This window comes from Microchirus variegatus (assembly GCF_963457635.1).
Source record: "Microchirus variegatus genome assembly, chromosome: 6".
In the NCBI taxonomy this organism is placed as follows: Eukaryota; Metazoa; Chordata; class Actinopteri; order Pleuronectiformes; family Soleidae; genus Microchirus; species Microchirus variegatus.
In genome coordinates, this window is record NC_139807.1 from 27902217 (window position 1) to 27924047 (window position 21831).

Here is a 21831-nt window from a genome sequence, read left to right on the forward strand (position 1 = left end):
GTGCGATGGTCTCGTCCATCACTGTATCCCTGTACAAACAGATTAAAAACACACTTTACTGTCTTCTATTGATAAAGTTTGTTCATGAACCAAATTAAAAGATCCAAATGGTTTTATTGTCTTGCACAGTACCAACAAATAAGACCGTTTTATCCCCCGCAGAAAGCCATCAGATGCACCACCTGTACTTTTTGTGCAAATGACGATGCAGTATTGTTTTGCACTTGCAACCCAAGGACAAGGCAAGACGATAAAAGTATCCCATGTTCGGATGAACCGCAGTAAGGCAGAGCTGCGGTCTAATTTGACTCGATGTAAACAAAGCGTTTCAGTATAAAGTGGTTGTTACGCATGACACCTGTTCACCATGGGTATGATCTCACAGCAAAGAAGGAACCACAAAAGGACTGAATATCATGGCAATTACATCATACTCAGAAAATACACAATTTGAATATGTGACGGGTAGGGAAAAAATCAGCATGTGATGCGAGTGTGACGCCAGTAATAACTGACTTGGGCCCTTTTTGGAATCAACCGATACTGTGAAAAAAAAAATCCTAATTGATAAATTAAGCAAATGATCATAAATAAACACTATAGTCCACTATAATGCTCATAATAACACTACAAATGTATTAATTCAGTTTTTATTTTACAGTTTCTGCATGGGGTCAACCAAGCTGGTGGGTAAATCATTCCCAGAGGATTGAAGGTCAAATATTTTGAAGGGCGATTTGATTTCACAGGTATCTTTTATCTCCTAGGTCATGGGATAGCAGCTTCAATGCGGCCTGAAAACGCCTGTTTTTGGGTTTAGCACAATGGAAAAACTGTTCATACAAACAAAATGTTTTAAAAATCAGTCAACAACTGACTCCCCTTTTTTTTTTTACAGAAACCAGAGTGACCGGTTTTCACTCGAAAACAACTGTAGTTTTTTGTATTCATGAAGGCGCTTCTGGTTAAAATATAGTTTGCTGAAAGTAGCAGCTGGAGATCAAGTCAAATGTTTTCTACACAGATCTGACTGAAGCCTTGCAGATTATAACAGCGTGACACTGCACTGTTTGCCCCCCCATAAAAGCCTTAACGTTAAGTTTTGAGGTAACACGTGTTCCTTTCATCAAAATGATGAATATTAATTAAAAATGTTAAGTTGCCTGTAATAAAAAAATATTGAACTCATTCATTTGCATGCCTTGATAAAGTCCCATCAAACATAATGTAAACTAATCTAAAAATGGGGATATTTTTGTCTCGTCAAGTCACAAATAGCATGAAAATTACTTTTACTTTTTTTTTTGTTTATAATCAGATTAAAGATCCAGTGGCATTTAGAAATGTCAAGGTTTTGTACTTTCAACAGCAAATGACAGGTCAAGAAAGTTCAAAAACTTGGGTCATTGTACACTTAATTCTGTTTTGTGTAACCCAGAGATTACAGTTATCAAACACTGGCATCATTCAAAAGATTCAGTTTTGTGCAGCTTTCCTTCGTGTTAAATGTGTTCCAATCATCTCCTGACACTCAGGAGGGACTGTTGCTCTGCACGCTGGAGAGGAGGTGCTGCAAAAGTCTGGCCATTTCAAGTTTTGACAGTCGTTAGGGCACGTTGTGCTGATCTTGTGAAACTTGGTGGTGGCCTGGCGGCAGATCCTGGTGTGTCTGTGGGAGTCCGTGCTGAGCCAAGTCTTGATTTTGTTGGTAGTGGTGTTCCTGAGGCGTGTCTTCAGGAGCCTGCTGTCCAGGGTGATATCCTTGTTGAGCTTCTTGTTGGTAATGCAACTGATCGTCGACTCGATGCATCTCTGGAATGGCGTTTCCTTCAACTGTAGCAAAGACACGGTTTTATGCTCTCAGAGCCCAATCAAGCAGCCGACGATAACAAACAAAATGGTGCTATCAACACTCACCGTGAACCTCTGGAGGAGGCTCTACTTTTTGTGATTTCAGGCGTTCCATGTGCTCAACAGCCTGTAACAGCAGAGTTTCACGTGTTATCTTATATTTGGAAAGTGCACACATTCAAGGGCTTAATTAGGGATGGACCAATATCAGAGTCTGATGCTAATAGTGCAGTCACAAGTTCATGATGTGATATTAATTGCAATATTGTTATCATCTCATCGCTCTCTCTTTCTCTGTCGCCTTGAACACTGGGTCATATGGTGATATGGTCATGATGTCACAATATCAATATCATTAAATCCCTAGAAATGATCATCTGTCTGTAGCACCGCTTACCTGCTGCAGCTCGATTTTCTGCGAGTTCAGCTGCTCCTGCTGTTTCTCCAGCTCTTCTCTCTGGTTCTGAAGGTCAACGGCCTTCAGCTGGAGATCCTGCTCTTGCTGTACAAGGTGCTCCTCAAACTCCCTCATCTCTTCGTCTGTGTACATCTGGTTCTGCTCCAGGGTCTAAGGAACATAACAAAGGTGGGGGCTATATTTATTTGAAGGCCCAGGTCGTGATTTAATATATTTCTCTTCAATAATTTCAGTCTCACCTCCCAGCTATCTGGCTCCAAGAATTCTTTCTTTTTTGTAGCTACCAGGAACTCATCCATAGAGACCAGTCTGTCTTTGTTAGAATCCACCTACAAAGAACATGATGATGATGGGAGACTTTTACAGGGTCTCTGCAGGTTTCAACAAGTCAAATTTAAGACTTTTTAAGACTTTTTTTAAGACCATAATGAATACAATTTAGGACCCATTTCAAATCCATACTGGCAAAAAAGTACAAAAGACATGAAGGAGAATTGGAGCCACAAATCTTTGAAATTCAGCTTAGCTGTGGTCTTTCATTAAGTTTTCTCCGCTGCTATGCTAAGTTGTAACACACTTTAGTTCCTTGTTGTAGTTGTGTTATCGCAACCTTCAAAAACAGAAACATTTCAAAGGCAGTCTAAAGTTTATGCATGTTTTAAATAAAAGTAACTTTGATAGATTTTTAAGACCTTTCAAAATTGTATTTAAGACCTTTTATGAGATTTTAGGAGAATTGAAGACATTTTAAGGCCTTCAATTCAAATTATTGGATTTAAGACTTTTTAAGACCCCGCGGATACCCTGTTTTATCACAATATTATATATTCTATTACTCACTGGCAAGGTCAAAACATGGATGTATGATATGAACTGGATAGAGCACCGCCCCTTCGCTTCCGTTCATTCCTATGAAGCTTCTCACCCAGCGCATATGCCAAAAAAGTTTTTGGACTTCCGCGTTTATTTCCGGGTTATGGGGCCCATAGAGCATGCGCAGTAGTGTCACTACCATATAAATATCTATAAAAGCCCGTGTCCATGTCTCGAGGTCTCTTTTACTATTGCGGTCAGTGGGAAAATTGCTTTTTGGGCTTTTGTGCTTTTATGGGGTTTCCTGTTGCAGTACCCACAGTGGCCACCATGTAAAAATTGTCTTCAAGGCAGAGTGAGCGGTGCTCTATCCAGTTGATATTATACATCCATGGGTCAAAACAATAAGATAACAATAAAAGATGGAGGTTTAACTTAGCTTAGCAACTACATTAAAAACACTTTACAGCAGTGAAGATGGAAATCTCTGTCTCTTATTGTACCTCGTTCATAACATGTTCTCTCATACGCAGCCTCTCCTCCTCCATCTCCACCATATCGTCCTCTTCATTGGTTGGATCGTAGATTTTTTCCAACTGAAACAACAAAGACCAGCAATCAGTACAAAGATTACTCACTGAAACGGCACAAACGTTTAAGAAAGCATGTGACTTTTACCTCTTTGGTGAACAAAGCTTCCAGCTCCTGTTCATCAAAGAAGCCGTCTCCATTAGAATCTGCAGTACAGAGACATTTTCGTGAAGAAATACACTATTTCAGTTACGTTAGGACTGAATGACTCACTGTAAGAGGTCTTACCATGCAGTTTGAAAAATGTCTTGGGGTCAAAATCCTCAGGGTCTAAACCATCAGCGTCCTCCCACACCTCCTTCAGTTGATTCTGGCTGCCCTGCAACACAAATGCAAAATTACAACACAGTTACAACCTATTTCGTTATAGTGTTGACATCATGTCGGTGCCACAAATATACACAAACACTTCCGACTCAAAGTCCCATAAAATTGTACTTCTTCTATCCTGTGCACATACACTGTGCAAAAAACTCAACGTGTCTCTTCAGATACTCCACCATAAAATAAGATAATAAAGTTATATTAACACCTTGCAAAGTCATATAAAGACTACTTTTGATTAAAAATCGTCTTAAAGGGAAAAAAAACAGACTGAGACGTCGAAGCAACCTTTGTGTGTGTATCTTCTACAATCAAAATTATATTTTACACCTCTTTTGCAACTACACACAGAGAGTATAACCGAGGCTTAAATCAAACATACCGGGTGGTTGATTTTGGGGTGGTCAGCGTGCTTCTTCCTCATCTCTTCAAAGTGCTCCTCCTCCTTCCTTCTTTCTTCCTCGTCCAGTGATTTCAGGTGCTCCTGTCTGTCGTGCTCCTTCAACATTTCATACCTCTTGAACTCCTCGTGTCTTTCTTTGTCAAAATTCTCTAGATCCTTAGTGGCCTTTATGAGAGGGAGAGGGAGGCATTTTCACAGGTAAGATATTTACCTTCATTATAGTGCAGCAATTCTACGTTCTCATGTTAAGAGTGTGTGGAAAGTTCACTTTCCAAGGTGATTTAGGAGGTACAACATAGACTAACTTAAAGGAATTCTTCACTGATTTGCATGTGGCTTTGTATTGCTAGAATAGCAGTATTATTTAAACAAAATTGTGGCCAAACATTAATTCAAGATTTGAACTACAACTCTAGTTCTGCACTTTTTAGACACCCATAGGGAGACGAGACTTCATTCCCAGAAAGCAATCACGGTGTCCATCATCTTTGCTAACAGTTATGACCTGCTCTGGCTCCCTTTAATTTGGCCTTGTGAACTGAGAAGACAAAATAGTTTTCAAACTGATATGGCTGCGAGGTAAAAGGCCTGCTTTTCGCCACGGGCTCTGGCTGCAAGGCGCCTGCAGTGGCTCCAGGCGCCGGTGCACCCACTGTGGCCGGGCAAGAGCCCAGCTGCCCCTGGCCACACACAACGGCCGTTGCCCGCTGGCAGGGTGGATGAAGGAACCGGGATAAACGGCCGTCTGAGTATAAAGTGAGTATTTTGTTTTGTATTTTTATATTTATTTTTACCACCACCTTTGTCCGTGTTTATATGTAACGCCAGCTGAGCTAACATTAGCATCTTTACAGTTCATTTACATCTATGCTACTGTAAGAACAGATCCTTCGATTCGCTAACGTTGTGCTTGTTGTTTTGCAGACAGTAATATCACTGCTAACAGCTTAACATCACTTTGTGGAGTGGATCCACAGACTGGGGAAAGACGATCGTCTTGTTTTACCTGCCTGTGTTGTTCAGAAGAACATACTCAACTCCTGAAACGCAGTACTGTGTCTATGAAGACTGTTGATTCTTACGATGAGCTATAGTAAGTCTGATTTTTCTTTTTATTAATATTAATAATAATAATAATAATAATAATAATAATAATAATAATAATAATAATAATAATAATAATATTATTGGAAATTTCCCCACTGCGGGACGAATAAAGGACTATCTTATCTTAATATTAAAAATTCATATATGTTGTGGTATGCTTTCTAGCCCTTAGTGTTCCTCCATTAGAGTGTTATTACATGGAAAGTGATTTAATTTGGAGAAAAGGGTTGATAAACTAACTGTCTAGTATAGTAATATAACAAAATCAGCAACTATTCAGCCTCCTTCCACAAGTCTTTACACAAGTGTTCAAATGCATGCAGGGTGTGAATCTCTGACCGGCAAATAATGGGAACTTACTGCTTGTCCTTTCCTTGTTTTTACTGCACATCCCGGTACAATTTAGCGCCATAGAAAAAAGAGTTTTGTAAACTTCACGCAACTCAGGCTATCCGATTCACTGTGATAGTGGAGGCAGCGCTGCGAGACTGAAGTGAACGCAGTGCATTCTGGGAGTTGTTGTCGTTTGTGTACAAGAGCGAAGAATAAATTTTTCTGCCTTTCTCTACCAAGAAGGCACTTTCTTCAAATATTATTTCACATTTCTACTCCATAGATGACCCATTTTTAATAGACATTCATCTTCCCAGTGGTGAAATATCTCTTTAAGAAGAAGAAGAAGCAGTGAGATTTACCGATTTGATGAGCAGATCTAGATCATCCACCTCAAACGTATGTGGGTTCATGTGGTTCAAGTACTCAAACTGTTTCAGCAGAGCCTGGTGGTCCACTGCAATGTCTGTACAGGACGTAATTGGTGACATCGATGAAAACATTTATACTATACACATACTTTAAAACTTTAGGTTTTGGCATCATGTTTTGCACATAAATTAAAATGCACAACGTACCATTCCCTCCTTCAATGTCTTGCTTGGCCTTAATCAGAGTGCGTAGTCGATTAACCTCCTGCCTCTTCAGCTCGTCCAGTTTCGTTCTGACGTGATGGCTGACAAAGTCCAGCTCTTTGGCAAGCTTTCCTTGCTGTATGACGCAGGAATGAGACAAGAGTGAGCGTTATTGCCTAAAGTTGTCAACTAAATACCTTTGGACCAAAATTATAAAGAAAGGGTGAATTCCAATTTCTTGCTTAACCCTCAATCTCAAAAATGTGCGCTCCCTCTAGTCCAAGTGCTGTCCCGATTCTCAGAAAAATTAAGTTGAGGGGCAAGTTTAAGGGCTGTATCGCCCTCAATATTGAGATTTTCCGAGACCACCCTTGGGAGCAAGGGCTACCCAGAATGCATTGTGTGTTTTCACATAAGAAAGATGGCGTCGAAAGCAGCGAAGCGAGTGCGATACAAATTAAGTATTTTCTTTGTTAATAGAGATATAAAAATGATGAAAACCATTGTATTATAAGGGTTGAGCTTGAGGGTTATGAGGGTTAAGATAGGAATTGGAATTGGCCCAAAATCTAATGACAAATGCTAATGAGGGACTTCACCTTGATGTCTTCCATGTCTGTGTTGTGGAGCTTTTCTCTGAAATGCTGATCTTTCTCAAGGAAATCGATGACTTCTCTGAGGTAGCGGTCATAGTGGAGTCCAGTGTCCTAGAAAATGTAAAAAAAAAAAAAAAAAAAATCACGTGACAATATAAATGATGACAGGGTAACTCTTTTGCTTTCATGGGACGCCTGCTGACCAATATAATTGATTTTCTGTTCAATGGATTCCAATAAACTCCATTACTTTGCCTTCTGTTGCCACACTACGCCACAGATGTTCGACAAACTAATGACACGACAATAAAATGGTTGCATTGTCACTTGAATGCGCCTGGTATTTGTTCAAGCTGCTGAGAGCCACTATGTCAATATTTGACATGAACAAAGCCTCCCTGAGGAAGAAATCAGAGTCTCCAATCTGTGCACTTGCAAAGGTACAAATGGATGATGTCATTTTGAAAATAGGGTTAGAAATAGAAATAGGGTTTAAGGTGTATGCGTCAGTGAGTCAGGCCATCACTCATTGCATAAGTACAAACAGTAACCTGGCTATTTGTTCACTTCCTTTTTGTGATGCAAGTACTGACTACTAGAGAAAGCGCTCTGAGAGTGTGACTTCCACCAAACCTACTCAGTTTCCACAATGTTTTCCACCAAAATCTGCTCATTGTTGTTGAAATAAGGCCTTTTTTGGGTATGTTGCTCACAGTTTCAGAACATTGATTAATTACTGAATAAATAGTCAAAAAAAAATCACAAGTTACCAAAGCCCTTTTCAGTTCTCAAACCTGCTCTCTTTGTCTGACATGCTGCTTCAAAGCAGAAAGCGGGTTTTCACCAGCCTGTTATCCACATTTTTCAAATTACAAATTTTTCAAATTCTCTGCAGAGTTACAACCGCAGAAACCTCTTAAACGACACAGTATGTGTGAAACGAGGAGGAAACCCTTGAAATATTGTAAATAATTAATAAGTGCGCCAAGCAAATCTCGCTTGCTGTTATTTGTATTAGCATCTAGAGCTGAAAAGAAGAATCGATTATTAATCGATTACTAAATTAATCGTCAACTATTTTGATAATCGATAATCGGTTTGAAGCTTTTTTCATGATTAAGACAAGATTTCTGATCGTTATAGCTTCTCAAATGTGAATATTTTCTTTGTTTCTTTGCTCCACATAAACAAAGAAATCATTCAAACTGAATCATTTTGCTTTGTGGACAAAACAAGACATCAGAGAACATCGTCATTTCCACGTTTGACAAACATTGATCAACGTTTTTTAACATTTTCTGAACTAAACGATTAATCGAGAAAATAATCGACAGATTAATCAATTACCAAAATAATCGTTAGTTGCAGCTCTACTAGCATCATCACATTGTGCTTTCTTACCATCCATGTCTGCTTATCTCAGTGAATTCATTCGCAATATTTGTTCAAAAGCAGTGGATGGAAAGACACATTAACGTGAGTAAGCTTGTGACTACATTCTTGAAAATGCGGTTTAAGCCAGGCTTATGAAAACAAGTCATATGAAAAGCACAACAATATTCTAAGGCGTCAAAAGCAAATATTTAGGGAACAACTAACAGATTATCAACAGATGAAACCTCTGATGTGTTGACACAAATATGTATAGCTGCTGAATCATTTTAGGGCTGTAACAATGAGGAAGTGGAATCATGCTTTAAGGTGATTTTTTTTTTTTATTCTAATTCATGTCTCCTCACCACACTGGCTGGAGGCTCTTTGAACTGTTGCTCTGCTTCTTTGACTTTAGTCTTGTCCATGCTGATGGGCACAGCCTCTGAACACAGGAGCTGGGGCAGCAGCAGGAGCCAGCTGCTGAGGATCACCCGGCTCCAACACATCTGCAAACGACAAAACAACCAAAGGTACAACACATTTATCTCACTCACTATTTGACAGTAAACGGTCAACGTCTCCCTCCCCTCAAAGTCTTGACCTCCGACAGAGAGAGCACGTCAGTCCAGCAATAGGTCACTCATTACTGGCTACGTAGCTAATAATAACCCGAGGAAGCTTTAGCTGTACCACTGACAGATTTAGCTAATCACCATCAAGCACTAACAAGAGCTTACTACGCGTATAATGTGATACTGTCCGTCTGACCAACGCGGTCAAATGTCTCCATTATGTTAAAGCAGCATGTTTATGTGTGTGTCACTGTAATTATACTGACTTTAATGTGAATCCTGGACATCATCTGTACCACTAGACTCCCGTCGGCTGTTGCTGGCTCGCTAATAAACCAAACTTGCTGACGGGCAGAGCGGTGGCGCTTACCGCAGTGGTCAGCCCAGCTGTCTGTCAAACGAACCAGCAAGTTGCGTTGCATCGCACAGTACGTGGCGAGACGACGACCGAGCTGGGGGGCGGGACCTTTGAGACCCGACTCTCTCCTCCTGAACGCATCGTTAGAAACCATGTAAAGGAAGCGCAAACATAACATAAACAAACAAAGGAACAAACAGCGGTGATTGAAAAGCGGTTTCCGCTATTTTTTTTTACAGTGTGTTTTGACTTATATCTGTCATTTATTTTAAATTTAAAGGTATTATCATTTTTATAGGGCTCGGGCACCGCGTTGCTTTCTGGGACGTGGCGGCCATGTTGATGGCTTTGCGAATGTAAACAAACAGCAAGTGAAGGAGGGGAAGAATCAGAGTTGGGAGAAAGAAAATAAAGAAAAAAGATTTTAAAATCCCCGAAAAAGCATGTGGAATTTACCGGTGTCGTGCCAATGTAGGTATCCCCGACAGTAAGTGTTTCCCATGCCCGCGGCCGCGGAGACAGAGAAACAGTGGTGCGCTTGATTTCACCCAAGTAAATTAAAACTAACAACATTGTTTTGCATTGCATTACATTGTTTAATGATTTATTTTATGTATACTTCACATACTACTCTATAACCTCTGGCATGATGAACAACTTTCTTCTCTTCTAGCCAAAGATATGGGGGGGATACAAATCATGGCAGCCATGTAAACAGTCTGAAATAATATGTTTCCCCCCATATCTTTGGCTGGAAGAGAAGAAAGCTGTTCATAATACCAGAGGTTATAGAGTAGTATGTGAAGTATACATACAATAAATCATCAAACAATGCAATTGTTGTTAGTTTTAATTTACGGGTGAAAGCAAGCGCACCACTGTTTCTCCGTCGCCGCGGCCGTGGCCAGGGGGAACACTTTCTTTCGGGGATACCTACATTGGCACGACAACGGCAAATTAAGAAAACTAACACACACGACTGAGAAGAGTACGTCCTACAGTGCACAGTGGTCCAAGTAGTAGTAGTTGTGAAGTACAGGAAGTAAAGGAAGCCTCCATCCTGATGATGTGGTGCCCCACTGCTGGACCTTCGAGGTATTGCAGGTGAGCCCTAGAAAGTGCTATAAAAAAATCTCCTATTTAGCAAATGAATTAAATATACTGGACATTATTTGTTCTAGTGGGAAAACTCTACATTAAATACGGTCTATGATTTTGTTGTTTACATTTAAATGATACACCGACCACAACACAGAAACACCTTTAGAGACAGGGGCACATACAAAAATGGAGGAACAAACAAACCACTGAAAAGAAAGTCTATTAGGTCAAAACAATAATACATAATAGTACACATATTGCAAAATAATAGTTGGCTGTCTTACATCGAGAGCATAGTTATTGTTATTAGGATTAATATTAATTAATTATTAATTAGAAAAAAAGCTGGGTGTTTGAAGATGTAAATAATTTTTAGGGCTTCAAAACCAAATTGTTATAATTGCGTGAGCACTTTTGGAAATGCCTATATTATTAATATAACAATCATATTATGTAATTATCATTGAGTGGGACATTTTATTACTTATATTTTTGTTTTGTTTGACTGGAAGACACGTGGTTGGATGCTGACAAAGACAACTTAAAGGATATTTATTTCAACAATGTCTTGTTTTATCCAGCAGAGAGTGCTGTTTATGATATGGTTGAGGGCATTTCACTGTCTGGTCAGGACTTTTGCTTCAGTAGTCAAATCTTCCAAGGCTCAGAAGTTGAAGATTGCACAATTAAAAAACCGACTGTACAAACTGAGAAGTAACTATGAATATTTACTGACTATAAAGACTGATAATAACAAAACATAATAATTAAAAGCGTAAAAGTGTAAATTGAGTTCATATTAGACACTCTATTGCCGTCATAACATCCTAAATGGCTGCTTGGACCGGCTTGTATAAAAAGATAAACTGTAAAACAGGGAGTTGTAAAACCATTGGCTCTGTGTACTGAAACTGAGTGCTGTGTAAAAAAAAACAAAGGTTTTTATGAGCTATTTATGAGCAGGTGCAACAAGACAATGAATCTAGTTTTTATATACATCAATTGGCGTTTGACTAAAGACAACATCCCTGGTCTGTAGGTGTCAGTGTATTTCTAACTCGGTGCTTGGGAAGGTAATTCATCGTAATATTAGATCATAATCACAACATGGGAGAGGGAGCTGGAGCAGATGGGGGGTGATCAGCACTTCATTTTACTCGACAACTGTGATGATTGAACACTTTGGCGCAATGAAGAGGAGACTGTGTAATCTGTGCAGTGTGTTTGGTGTTCTAATCCAGACACATGTACACACTTATTTATACACGGTACTCTGCTGGGATTAATGGGACATTTCAGAAAATATGTAATGGCTTTCCAAAGAGATTAGGAACCGAAAAGTTGCACAGAATCTGAGGGAAAACAAGATAATCTGTTCTGCTCCTTTAGTAAGTTGTGATTCAGCAGGAGGAACCTCCCTCCCTCCATCCCTCCCTCTTTCTCAGGAGAAGACAATAACATTGAGTCACCTTGCTGCATTGTGAACCACTGGCAGCTAAGAGGCAGGAATGAGCAGCAGCAGCAGCATACTGCAGCTTCACTGGACTGCGCATATATATGTGTATTCACGTGTGCAAATGAATATGAATGAGTGGATGGGTGTGTTTTGAATGGTGGGTGGCTGATAATAAATCATATCAAGGTCAAATAAGAGTAATTGAGTTGGGATAGCAGATGATTACACTGCAGTATTTACAGGGTTCCACTACACTGAGCTTCACTGTGCAGACTGGATGAGGTTTATAATTGTGTGCTATACTACACGTCATAGTACTACACATACTACACATTTTTAAAAGTCTTGATTGTGTGGTTAAGTCATGGATTTGCCCCTTTCTCTCTCGTCTTCATGTAAATCAAATTTTTTTGGCACACCCCTAATATTCAGTAGTGGTGTCAGTCCAATACCGGCCAAAATAAGTAGATCAGATATTGGTGAGAGAAAAATAATAATAATAAAAAAAAAAACAATATGGTCCATAAACCTTAAATATGGTGTAAACACTGGCAACATAGTGTAAAGGGAGATGAATGTGAGATAGAGTGTTATGTTATTGATATGGCAGCAGGTTATATTTGGATCTACATCTTTAACTGACTCTGAGAATTGTGGTACATTACCTTGCGTATCCTCTCTTTATTAGCACACGGCCGTCTTCAGGGATGCGTAGTGGCTCGTTTAGCGGTCTGTTGCAGTTTCGCAGTTCACACACAGACAGACAGATGTTCCTTCTTCTACTCCTCTGTGTACACTGACACATATAATGCTGCTCTCCACAATTTTGAGGTCCTCCTTAGTCACAGTTTAAAGTTCTTCAAAGTCCCTTGAAGAAGCTTTTATTCCTTTTATAGATTTTTTCATCAAAGGAATTATTGAAACTTTGTTGTCCACAGAAAAAAAGATAACATGAAAAATGAAACATCTGTCTGTGTTTGCTTCAACTGACTTGTCGTCACATGTAGGGGCACAGGGACACATCAAAGCAACACTGTTGCCATGACATCGGGCTGACAGCCACACACACACGCGCACACAAACACACACACATTCTTGTACTTGCTGCATACTGAGGACAGGGTATAAGTGCTAACAAAGTGAGGACCAGCATTTCCACTTTGTAAATCAACACAATTACAAATATCTACTTCATGAATGACATCAATAAAGAACTACTGGGTGCAGTACAATATAAGGTCTGCAGGTGGAGCCCCAGAGCAGAGCGGGAAAACGGGTTTTTGTACCATATTGAGGACCTCTGTTAAAAACAGAGTATAGCACACGTACATGTTTACAACCTAAGGAAGTGATTTCAATGAAAACAAAGTGAGGACCGGCCAAAATGTCCTCTCTCCGTAAAAATGACCTCACTTTGTTGGCTAAAAACCCTCACTTGTCCTCAGTATGCTGCAAGTACAAGAACACACACACACACACATACAGGGACGGACGGACGGACACAGACGATACTTGAAATCATAGAGAGAGCGATGTGGGAAACGCATCAGCAGCTAAGTTGTGTGGAAGACAACAGCATGAGTAGAAATTCAAGGTCGTGACGTATAAAGGTGGTGATTAAAGCAAGGCTGCAGAAACAAAGTGTTTATTTGTTTAATTCATTAACTGCCTACTGCTTTATCTTCCACATGAGGGTTGCAGGTCCAGCTGGCTAGTGCACACGCTGGACATGTCGCCAGTCTATCGCAGGGCCAACACACACAACACACACCTACGGTCAATTCAGAGTGTCCATTTAACCTCCGCATGTTTTAGGACTGTGGGAGGAAACCAGAGAACCTGGAGAAAACCCATACACGTAGGGAGAAAAGGATACAGGGAGACAAAGGATAAAGCAGTAGAGAAATGGATGGATGGATGATTTCCTCCTCGCTTTCATCCTGCACCTCTGAGTCTGTTAACACTTATCTGTATTCCTGTTAAGGTGAAACACAGATGTGGGCGGAATATGAGGAAAAAAAATCAATCATACATAATAACATGGATGTCCTTTGGCCGCAGCCCATAAGCCTAAATTCATTATTTGCTGTAGGACACTGCTGACATGTCACCTTTAAGCTTTCAAACGAGATTAGATCCGGTAACTGTGACTCTCATCATACCTTTACATTTGCCCTTTGTTAAAGCACATGCGTCTGTTATTTATTCATGTCTCCTTTTATTTATTCTTCAATTTGTCACATGTCAATTTCACCTTAGTAATTCATTATAAATGCTAATGATTTTCCTTTATAAATTATTGGTTGTTTTTTATAAGAAATTTCAGTTAAATATATCATACAGGAGACAAACACAGTGATATGTGAGAAGTCCAATACAGTTTATATGATTTACAGTTTATATGATCATGAACATTTACAGGGGTGCCCAAACGTTTGCATACCACTGCACTTTATTAATATGCCCTTTGTTCATTTATTTTTGTGTGTCTTGTATTAAAATCTTTTTTTTTTTCGTTTTCAGAAGAAATACACCAATGTCAATGTCAAGGACAATAAAGCACACAGTCACAGAGGTCAGAGGGTTATTCTTTGACATTTCTGTGCAGGGGATGAGATTTACTTTGAAGGCTTTCTGTGCCTTCAACAGCTGTACTGTAGTCGCTTTTGAGAGGAAGTGTTTTATTTCGCGCTAACCTTTGAAGAACAGTGGAGAACGTTTCAACAAAGCTTCTTCCAGAGAGGAAATCGAAGATCAAATATTTATAACAGATGTTCGTTGCTCTTTGCCAGCGCACTGTGTTCTCTTCACAGGAGAAACAAAAAAGGCGTCGTCGCCTCGCGTCGACACTGGGGTCGCACAGATAACCCTTAAATGGGGCGTCATCGTGTTAAAAACGATAATGTGTGACTTTAAATGTCAGCCGTCCTCACAGGGGCAAAGTGGAATTACAGTGGGCAGCACTGGTGAATCGCAGGTCTTGTTTGATGCAGTGTAGTCATTATCGTAGCGTGTCATGGTCAGAGAGGCTCTCTGTCCTCAAAGTGTGACTGCAGTGAAGGTGATGTGAGGCTGATAAACTGCATCTAAAGCTTCCACAGCAATTTATGCGCACACACACACACACACACACACACACACAGGCAGGCACGAGCTCTGCTTCCAGCACACTGACATTGACAGCTCTATACAGGGCTTGTTGCAGTTTGTGCCCTTTGTAATTACTGCATTTCAGTCACAGTCCAGTCAATTATCCATGTTTTTCTTAAATCGAGTCTAGTTTATGGTGTATTATGGGGTGTTTTCTACTGATACACATATATTAAAAGTACAATTTTTTGGGGATTTATTTGACCTTCATTTTACGCTTCATTTTAAAGCGAACCTAGACCGGAAGTTCAAATTAATGCTGTTTTTTAGTGTGTATCTGCGTCATTACCTTGTTTAAGAAGCCCTGAAGGTTCTAAACAAACAGTTCAGCCACTGCTGAGAACGCTGTGTTTTATTGTAATCTCGGGCTCAGCGAGATCTCTGAAAAAAATGGGTCCGGTTACGTAAACACCGGTTCTCCTGAACGGCAGATCGTCCTGCTCCGGGCACGAATCTGGGCACATCTGGTTGCGTACATTGAACCGCAGAAGAAGAATAACGTTCGTTGTGGAGGTGTTTCACGAGCGACAGTGTCTTCTGACTCTGGGTCTGACTCCGGGTCAAAGTCATAAAAGGGACTGCGGCGGAGAGAAGCTATTTTAAACCTTGTTAAAACAATGTTTTGATAATGAGTAGCAGTGCATCCACCGTTCCAGAGGGGGGAGCTGTGCTTCTGAGAGCGGGTGAGCTGAATAGTATTGGCCAATCACAAGACTCTGTCTTCTGGGGATGAGATTTATGTCTGAAATATCGCGGCTGGGGAACAGCGTCAGAAAAGAGGATTTCTATCGGCTCGTTTACAGCAACTAGGAGGTTTTTGAGCATAAAAACAAGTTAATGTATGTAAGTAGACCTCCATAACTAACATATATGTGCAACAGGACCACTCTAGGTCCACAGTTGCAGACTGGTGACAAAAATAATTAAACTTCAAGTCTTTAGTTCAACTGAAAATAGTCAAAAAAAAAAAAAACAGTCAAATAAAACACACTCAATCTGAAGTGTGAACTTTTGTGACCCACTCTGTTGTCTTCATTCCTCTCAGTGTTGCATCATGACTCACACACACACAGACAAAGCACCTGCAGTTTACACTCATGCACTCTGGGTTAAAATGTAGCCAAAGTCTCAGCTAGAAACAAAATAATTTCCCCTACTGTGGTTCGTGTTGACCCTGGAACTGCTTTGTGTCGTCTGACCTGAAGTCTTGTTTCTCACCAGCGTCTCTGGTGATTTAATAATAATAATAATAATAATAATAATAATAATAATAATGATGATGATGCATGGAGACATTCCTTGTTACAAAGGTGTGAAAAGCTGGATTAGTAGTCTCTTGTTTCTTTTAAGCCTGTTATCAAACATTTCTTGTTTAATCTTGTTTAATCTTTCTATCTCTCATACACCATTGTAGGCTGTTTCTTGAAACTAGAGGAAAAAGACGTTTGGCATGTAGAAGTATATATATAGTGTATTTCTTGCCTAGTGATATAATAATGAACACAACTGTATCTCTAATCTCCCTGAGCAATAGACGCTGTATATATGTATGTCTATATGTGTGTGTATATCGAGTATTAATCAATAACCAAATTAAGTGACAAAACATTTATTTATCTTTTTACAATTGATTAACCAGTTTATTTATTCATTTCAATCCTCATTTTTAGGAGCATTTTTGGGAAACATCAATTGACAATTTTGGGGAAATACCAGTCAACACTTTTTGGGGAAACACCGTTTGACATTAATGGGAAACGTGGACCAACATTGTTGGCAAGCGTTGGTTAAAGCGGACCTAGAGTGGTCCTGTTGCACATATATGTTAGTTATGGAGGTCTACTTACATACATTAACTTGTTTTTATGGTCAAAAACCTCCTAGTTGCTGTAAACGAGCCGATAGAAATCCTCTTTTCTGACGCTGTTTCCCAGCCGTGAGATTTGAGACTCAACTCTCTCACCCAGAAGACAGAGTCTTGTGATTGGCCAGTATATTCAGCTCACCCGCTCTCAGAAGCACAGCTCCCCCCTCTGGAACGGTGGATGCACTGCTCCTCATTATCAAAACATTGTTTTAACAATGTTTAAAAATAGCTTCTTCACGACTCCCCGCCGTTGTCCCTTTTATGACTTTGACCCGGAGTCAGACCCAGAGTCAGAAGACACTGTCGCTCATGAAACACCTCCACAACGGACATTATTCTTCTTCTGCGGTTCAATGTACGCAACCAAATGTGCCCGGACTAGTGCCCGGAGCAGGATGATCTGCTGTTCCGGAGAACCGGTGTTTACATTAACCGGACCGGGTTTTTTTCAGAGATCTCGCTGAGCCCGAGATTACAATAAAACACAGTGTTCTCAGCAGTAACTGAAATGATTGTTTAGAACCTTCAGGGCTTCTTAAACAAGGTAATGACACAGATACACACTAAAAACACTTAACAGCGTTAATTGAAAATTCCGGTCTAGGTCCGCTTTAACATAAACAAATAATAACCATTGAGAAAAAACATACATTTATATTTTCCAGGACGATTGATTGGTTAATTGCATAAAAAGGGGGCAATTTATTATACTGTATAATGTACACATGATTTATGTAGCACTTTTAAAAACAAGGTTACACAGTGTATATATAGAGTTGTACTCTGTAACCTTAGTAACCTGATTTGAGGGCCTGATTTCACTGACATAGATCATTGTCCTGGATCCACTGCAGTGGTGGAGGTGGTGGTGGTGGGCTTCATAAGTCAGTGTTAGACTGTGTGGAAACAGGTTTGTTTTCATCAGCTCGTACTATAACAGAAACGAGTGGTGTTGTGCAGACATCCTCCTCCTCCTCCTCCTCCTCCTGCTCTTCCTGCTGCTGCTGCTGTCCACTCACTGTGGTTTTCTTCCCCTTTAAAAGAAAAAAAAAAGCGTGCAGCCCTAGCGGTGGTGGTGGTGGTGGTGGTGGTGTTATGTGGGCTCCCTGGAAAAGTCTGCGGACTGGAGAGGGAGAGGGAGAGGGGGGACAAACAAGCCCGGCGGCAGCCACGGAGGACAGATCATGGCGGCGCCTCTCGGACGGGACACTCTACCTGACCACTGGCTGTACGGAGTTTGCAGAGATGGCCGCGTCTTCTTCATTAAGTGAGTGGCTGTGATCGGCGATACTTATCGAGTCCGTGCTGAGGGGCGATGTGGAGGATCTCTGTGACTGTTTCTCTCTCTTATTATCGCTCAGTAACAGGTGTCTCTGTCTCTCTCTATGTCTCGGTGTCTGTCTGTGTTGCAGTGATCAAACTAAAAGCACCACTTGGCTCCATCCGCGCACCGGGGAACCGGTTAACTCTGGACACATGATACGGTCAGGTACGCGGTTTTTTTTTGCAGGACACGGAGAGGACGTTAGTTTTGCTGCAGTGTGTGTGTGTGTGTGTGTGTGTTCTTGTACTTGCGGCATACTGAGGACCAGTGAGGGTTTTTAACCAACAAAGTGAGGTCATGTTTACAGAGTGAGGACATTTTGGCCGGTCCTCACTTTGTTTTCATTGAAATCACTTCCTTAGGTTGCTATAACATGCTATACTCAATTTGTCAAAAAATATATATATACATTTTGGACGACATAGTATAGTATGACGTTTTTGTCAAATTTTGGACCAAAAATGTTTGGTCAATATTTTTTTACAACTTTTGGATGACATAGTATAGTACGACTTTTTTTTGTCAAATGTTTTTTTTTTTTTTTTAAATTTTGCACGACATAGTATAGTATGACGTTTTGTCAAATTTTGGACCAAACATTTTCGGTCAAATTTTTTTTAAACTCTTGTACAACATAGTATAGTATGACTTAGTATGTCAAATGTTGGACCAAATATTATTATTATTATTTTTTTTTACTTTTGGACGACATAGTATGACGTTTTGTCAAATTTTGGACCAAGAATTTTTCGGTCAAATTCTTTTTTCAAATGTTGGACGACATAGTATAGTATGACGGTTTTGTCAAATTGTGGACCAAAAATGTTGGGTCCAATTTTTTTTTTAAATTTTGGACGACATAGCATAGTATGACGTTTTTGTCAAATTTTGGACCAAAAATAATTAAAAAAATATATAAATAAAAAAAGTTTCCAGACCTTTTTGCTCTGGGGCTCCACCTGCAGACATTCTATGGTACTGCACCCAGTAGTTTGTTATAGATGTCATTCATGAAGTAGATAATTTGTAATTGTGTTGATTTATAAAGTGGAAATGCTGGTCCTCGCTTTGTCAGCACTTTTACCCGGTCCTCATAATGCAGCAAGTACAAGAATATGTGTGTGTGTGTGTGTGTGTGTGTACTCACTCGGTGTTGTTGTTCGTGTTGCAGATTTGCCAAGAGGATGGGAAGAGGGCTTCACGGACGAAGGAGCGAGCTACTTCATCAAGTGAGTGGCTCTTTAATTCTTATCATAGCTGGTTGTAGGGATGCACAATATTATCGCGATGTGAACAGCACACACACACACACACACGTTAATTGTTAGTTCAGATAACGTTTGACTTGCTCACACACAGTTCTAGTGATTTACTTTGAAAGTGCCACAAGGGGGAGCCACCATCTTTTCAGAGTTCACTAAAAATATTTGTTTAATAGGTAATGTTTTTATAAGATGTTTTGTCACTTTATTTTGGAACCATAGCATTAAGTGTTTTTTTCAATGTTAGTGGCTTGTTTTAGTAAAATTACAACATTTTCTAATGTGTAGTGTTTTTTATAGGATTCGTTTGTTTTTGAAACATTAGCAATAAATCGATACAGTGAAATATTGCGATATTTTGAGATCACCTTTGAGACGCCAAGTATACATTTTTGGAACATATAACATTTTAACTGATGTTACAAAAATAAACATTGAAGTTTTTGCAGATTAGCATTTTAACATTTCAGTCCACTAGATGGTGCCAAGTGGTCACTCTCACTAGAGCTGTTGTGTGAGTTCATCGCAATATGATTTTGCAAATACTATTGTGACAATATCGCATTGTGACTTAAATATTATGATAATATTGTATCGTGGTGTCTTTGGCGAATCCCACCCCTCATCAATAACATCTGTTACCAACCAAATGAGGATGGATTATGGACATTAGTCTGGATAATGGTCAGGATAATCATGACAGGATATTTCCATATTGCCCAGTTGTGCAAATTGCTCCAGTTGCTACCTTCTGTGCAGTTCTGACTCTTTGGTAACTGCTGTCAATCACTGCTCCTCCAACTGCAGTTAACATGGTGTCTGTAAAGAAATGTGCATGTATGCTGCATGACCAATGACACAGCAGCGTGTCAACATATGGATGAACACACGATGGTCCCATCTGATAGGTGGGAGCAATTTTCTTTTACGCTTATTGTGAACGGGAAGTGGCCGTGACTGCAGCAGGACGGGAGGAAGGCTATTAAAATTCTCCTCACATTCTCCATGCAGGACCTCTACTCTCTCCATTAGGTGTCCAGCCTTGATGTGTGTGTGTGTGTGTGTGTGTGTGTGTGTGTGTGTGTGTGTGTGTGTGTGTGTGTGTGTGTGTGTGAGGGAGAGAGTGAGAGAGAGAGAGACTTTAAAGGTTACAAGAGAGGGGTGTGACCGTGTGGTGACAAAGATATATTGCTTGATTGGATTACTGAGGCAGCGAGGACAAGAATTCCCAAAGTCAAAGACCACAGTGTGAAGTTTGTTTTGGGCCGATTTTAATGTCCACCTCATAATTGTATGATGGAGTATTAGGGCCACGCATGAAGAAAACATTTTTTTTTAATATTAATGTCGACATGTCGAGATTAAACTCAAAATATCGAGAATAAAGAACAAATCACAGCAGCACGGCAGACACAGTTCTTCTTACTGGTCACTCCCTCCCCGCTCGGCGCACGTTGGCTTGCATCGTTCGCCGAAGATTCACGAGTGAGTGACGGCGCCGGCGAAACGACTTCACGAGTGATTCACAGAACGCGGCAGTTCCACTCCCGGCCGCCGCGATCGCTGCTGAGCTCAACTGAACTAAGAAAGACACCAATCAGTTCATGAAGCGATCCCAGTCAGTTCGTTCACTCAAATGATTCGTACTTTCGAACGAATCACTCCTGATCGACACAACACTACTGTGAAGTGAATGTTGCGGGGAGTTCTTAATCTGCGCCGTATGCAGATTAAGTTTCGCTTTCGCGCAAAGAGGCTTTCCAGCATTTATAGGCGCTGTTCCACCGTGAACTCACCGTGTTAACGGCCGCCAAATTATCGGTGCATCCCTAAATATAACACCTTTGTTGACAAGAACTATCTAACCGTAATAATGACGCACTTGATAGTGTGACTTCAATCGTCACCTGCGCCGATTACATGGGGGGTGCATGCGCCCTTGCTTCCGTGGTGTATTGAAAAATCTTTTTAAAATAAATAAACAAGCAACGCTAAGCCTGGCAAGTAAAGGCGGCCCGCCAGGCTTATAATACACTGGAGGGGAACCCTGAATGACTTAATCAACATGAATGGGCTCAGCAAGGACCGAGCAAGTAAGCCTCTGAACATGTGACTCGTCATCAGTGAGTCTTAAATACTCAGCCGCAGTCACTTTTCAATTCCATCTGCAGCACTGGTTTCCTCTCTGTGCGGATTCTTGTGTGTCACTGTCAGAGTGTATTAGACACTAGGGCCTGAACAGCATCCAGAAAGTCCTGCTAAATGCAATCAGATAAGTCTTTGGAAAGTCCACCGTAAGACAAAGTGGAAAGAGTCTAAAGTCCTCGTTAGAAGAGCTGCATATTTGTGAATTATA

General features: G+C 40.3%; 2 protein-coding genes across 2 annotated transcripts in view; one reads left to right on the forward strand and one right to left on the reverse strand.

Annotated features, from left to right (window-relative positions):
• Positions 1-181: 181 nt before the first annotated feature.
• On the reverse strand, positions 182-9281 carry nucb2a (nucleobindin 2a). The gene is made up of 13 exons (XM_083890904.1): positions 9224-9281; positions 8751-8891; positions 7015-7122; positions 6419-6551; positions 6203-6306; positions 4380-4565; positions 3902-3992; positions 3761-3819; positions 3586-3678; positions 2509-2598; positions 2249-2419; positions 1918-1978; positions 182-1833 (listed from the first exon to the last, which is right to left on the reverse strand). The coding sequence occupies exons 1-13, from the start codon at positions 9245-9247 to the stop codon at positions 1607-1609; spliced, it is 1488 nt and encodes a 495-aa protein (XP_083747030.1). The 5' UTR covers positions 9248-9281; the 3' UTR covers positions 182-1606.
• Positions 9282-18073: 8792 nt separating this feature from the next.
• Positions 18074-21831, forward strand: part of plekha7b (pleckstrin homology domain containing, family A member 7b) — a gene marked incomplete at its 5' end in the record, with an annotated part of 113316 nt that continues 109558 nt past the window's right edge. The window contains 3 exons of the mRNA XM_083891663.1: positions 18074-18156; positions 18302-18378; positions 19385-19442. Of these exons, the coding sequence (XP_083747789.1) occupies positions 18074-18156; positions 18302-18378; positions 19385-19442 (218 nt within the window). The remainder of the gene's footprint in view (positions 18157-18301; positions 18379-19384; positions 19443-21831) is intronic.

Coding starts and splice junctions, on each gene's coding strand:
- nucb2a (XM_083890904.1), bottom strand. CDS start 9,247: ATGATGTCCAGGATTCACATTAAA. Junction 6,307..6,418: donor AGACATTGAAGGAGGGAATG/GTACGTTGTGCA, acceptor CGTCCTGTACAG/ACATTGCAGTGGACCACCAG. Junction 3,679..3,760: donor AAGCTTTGTTCACCAAAGAG/GTAAAAGTCACA, acceptor TTGTTGTTTCAG/TTGGAAAAAATCTACGATCC.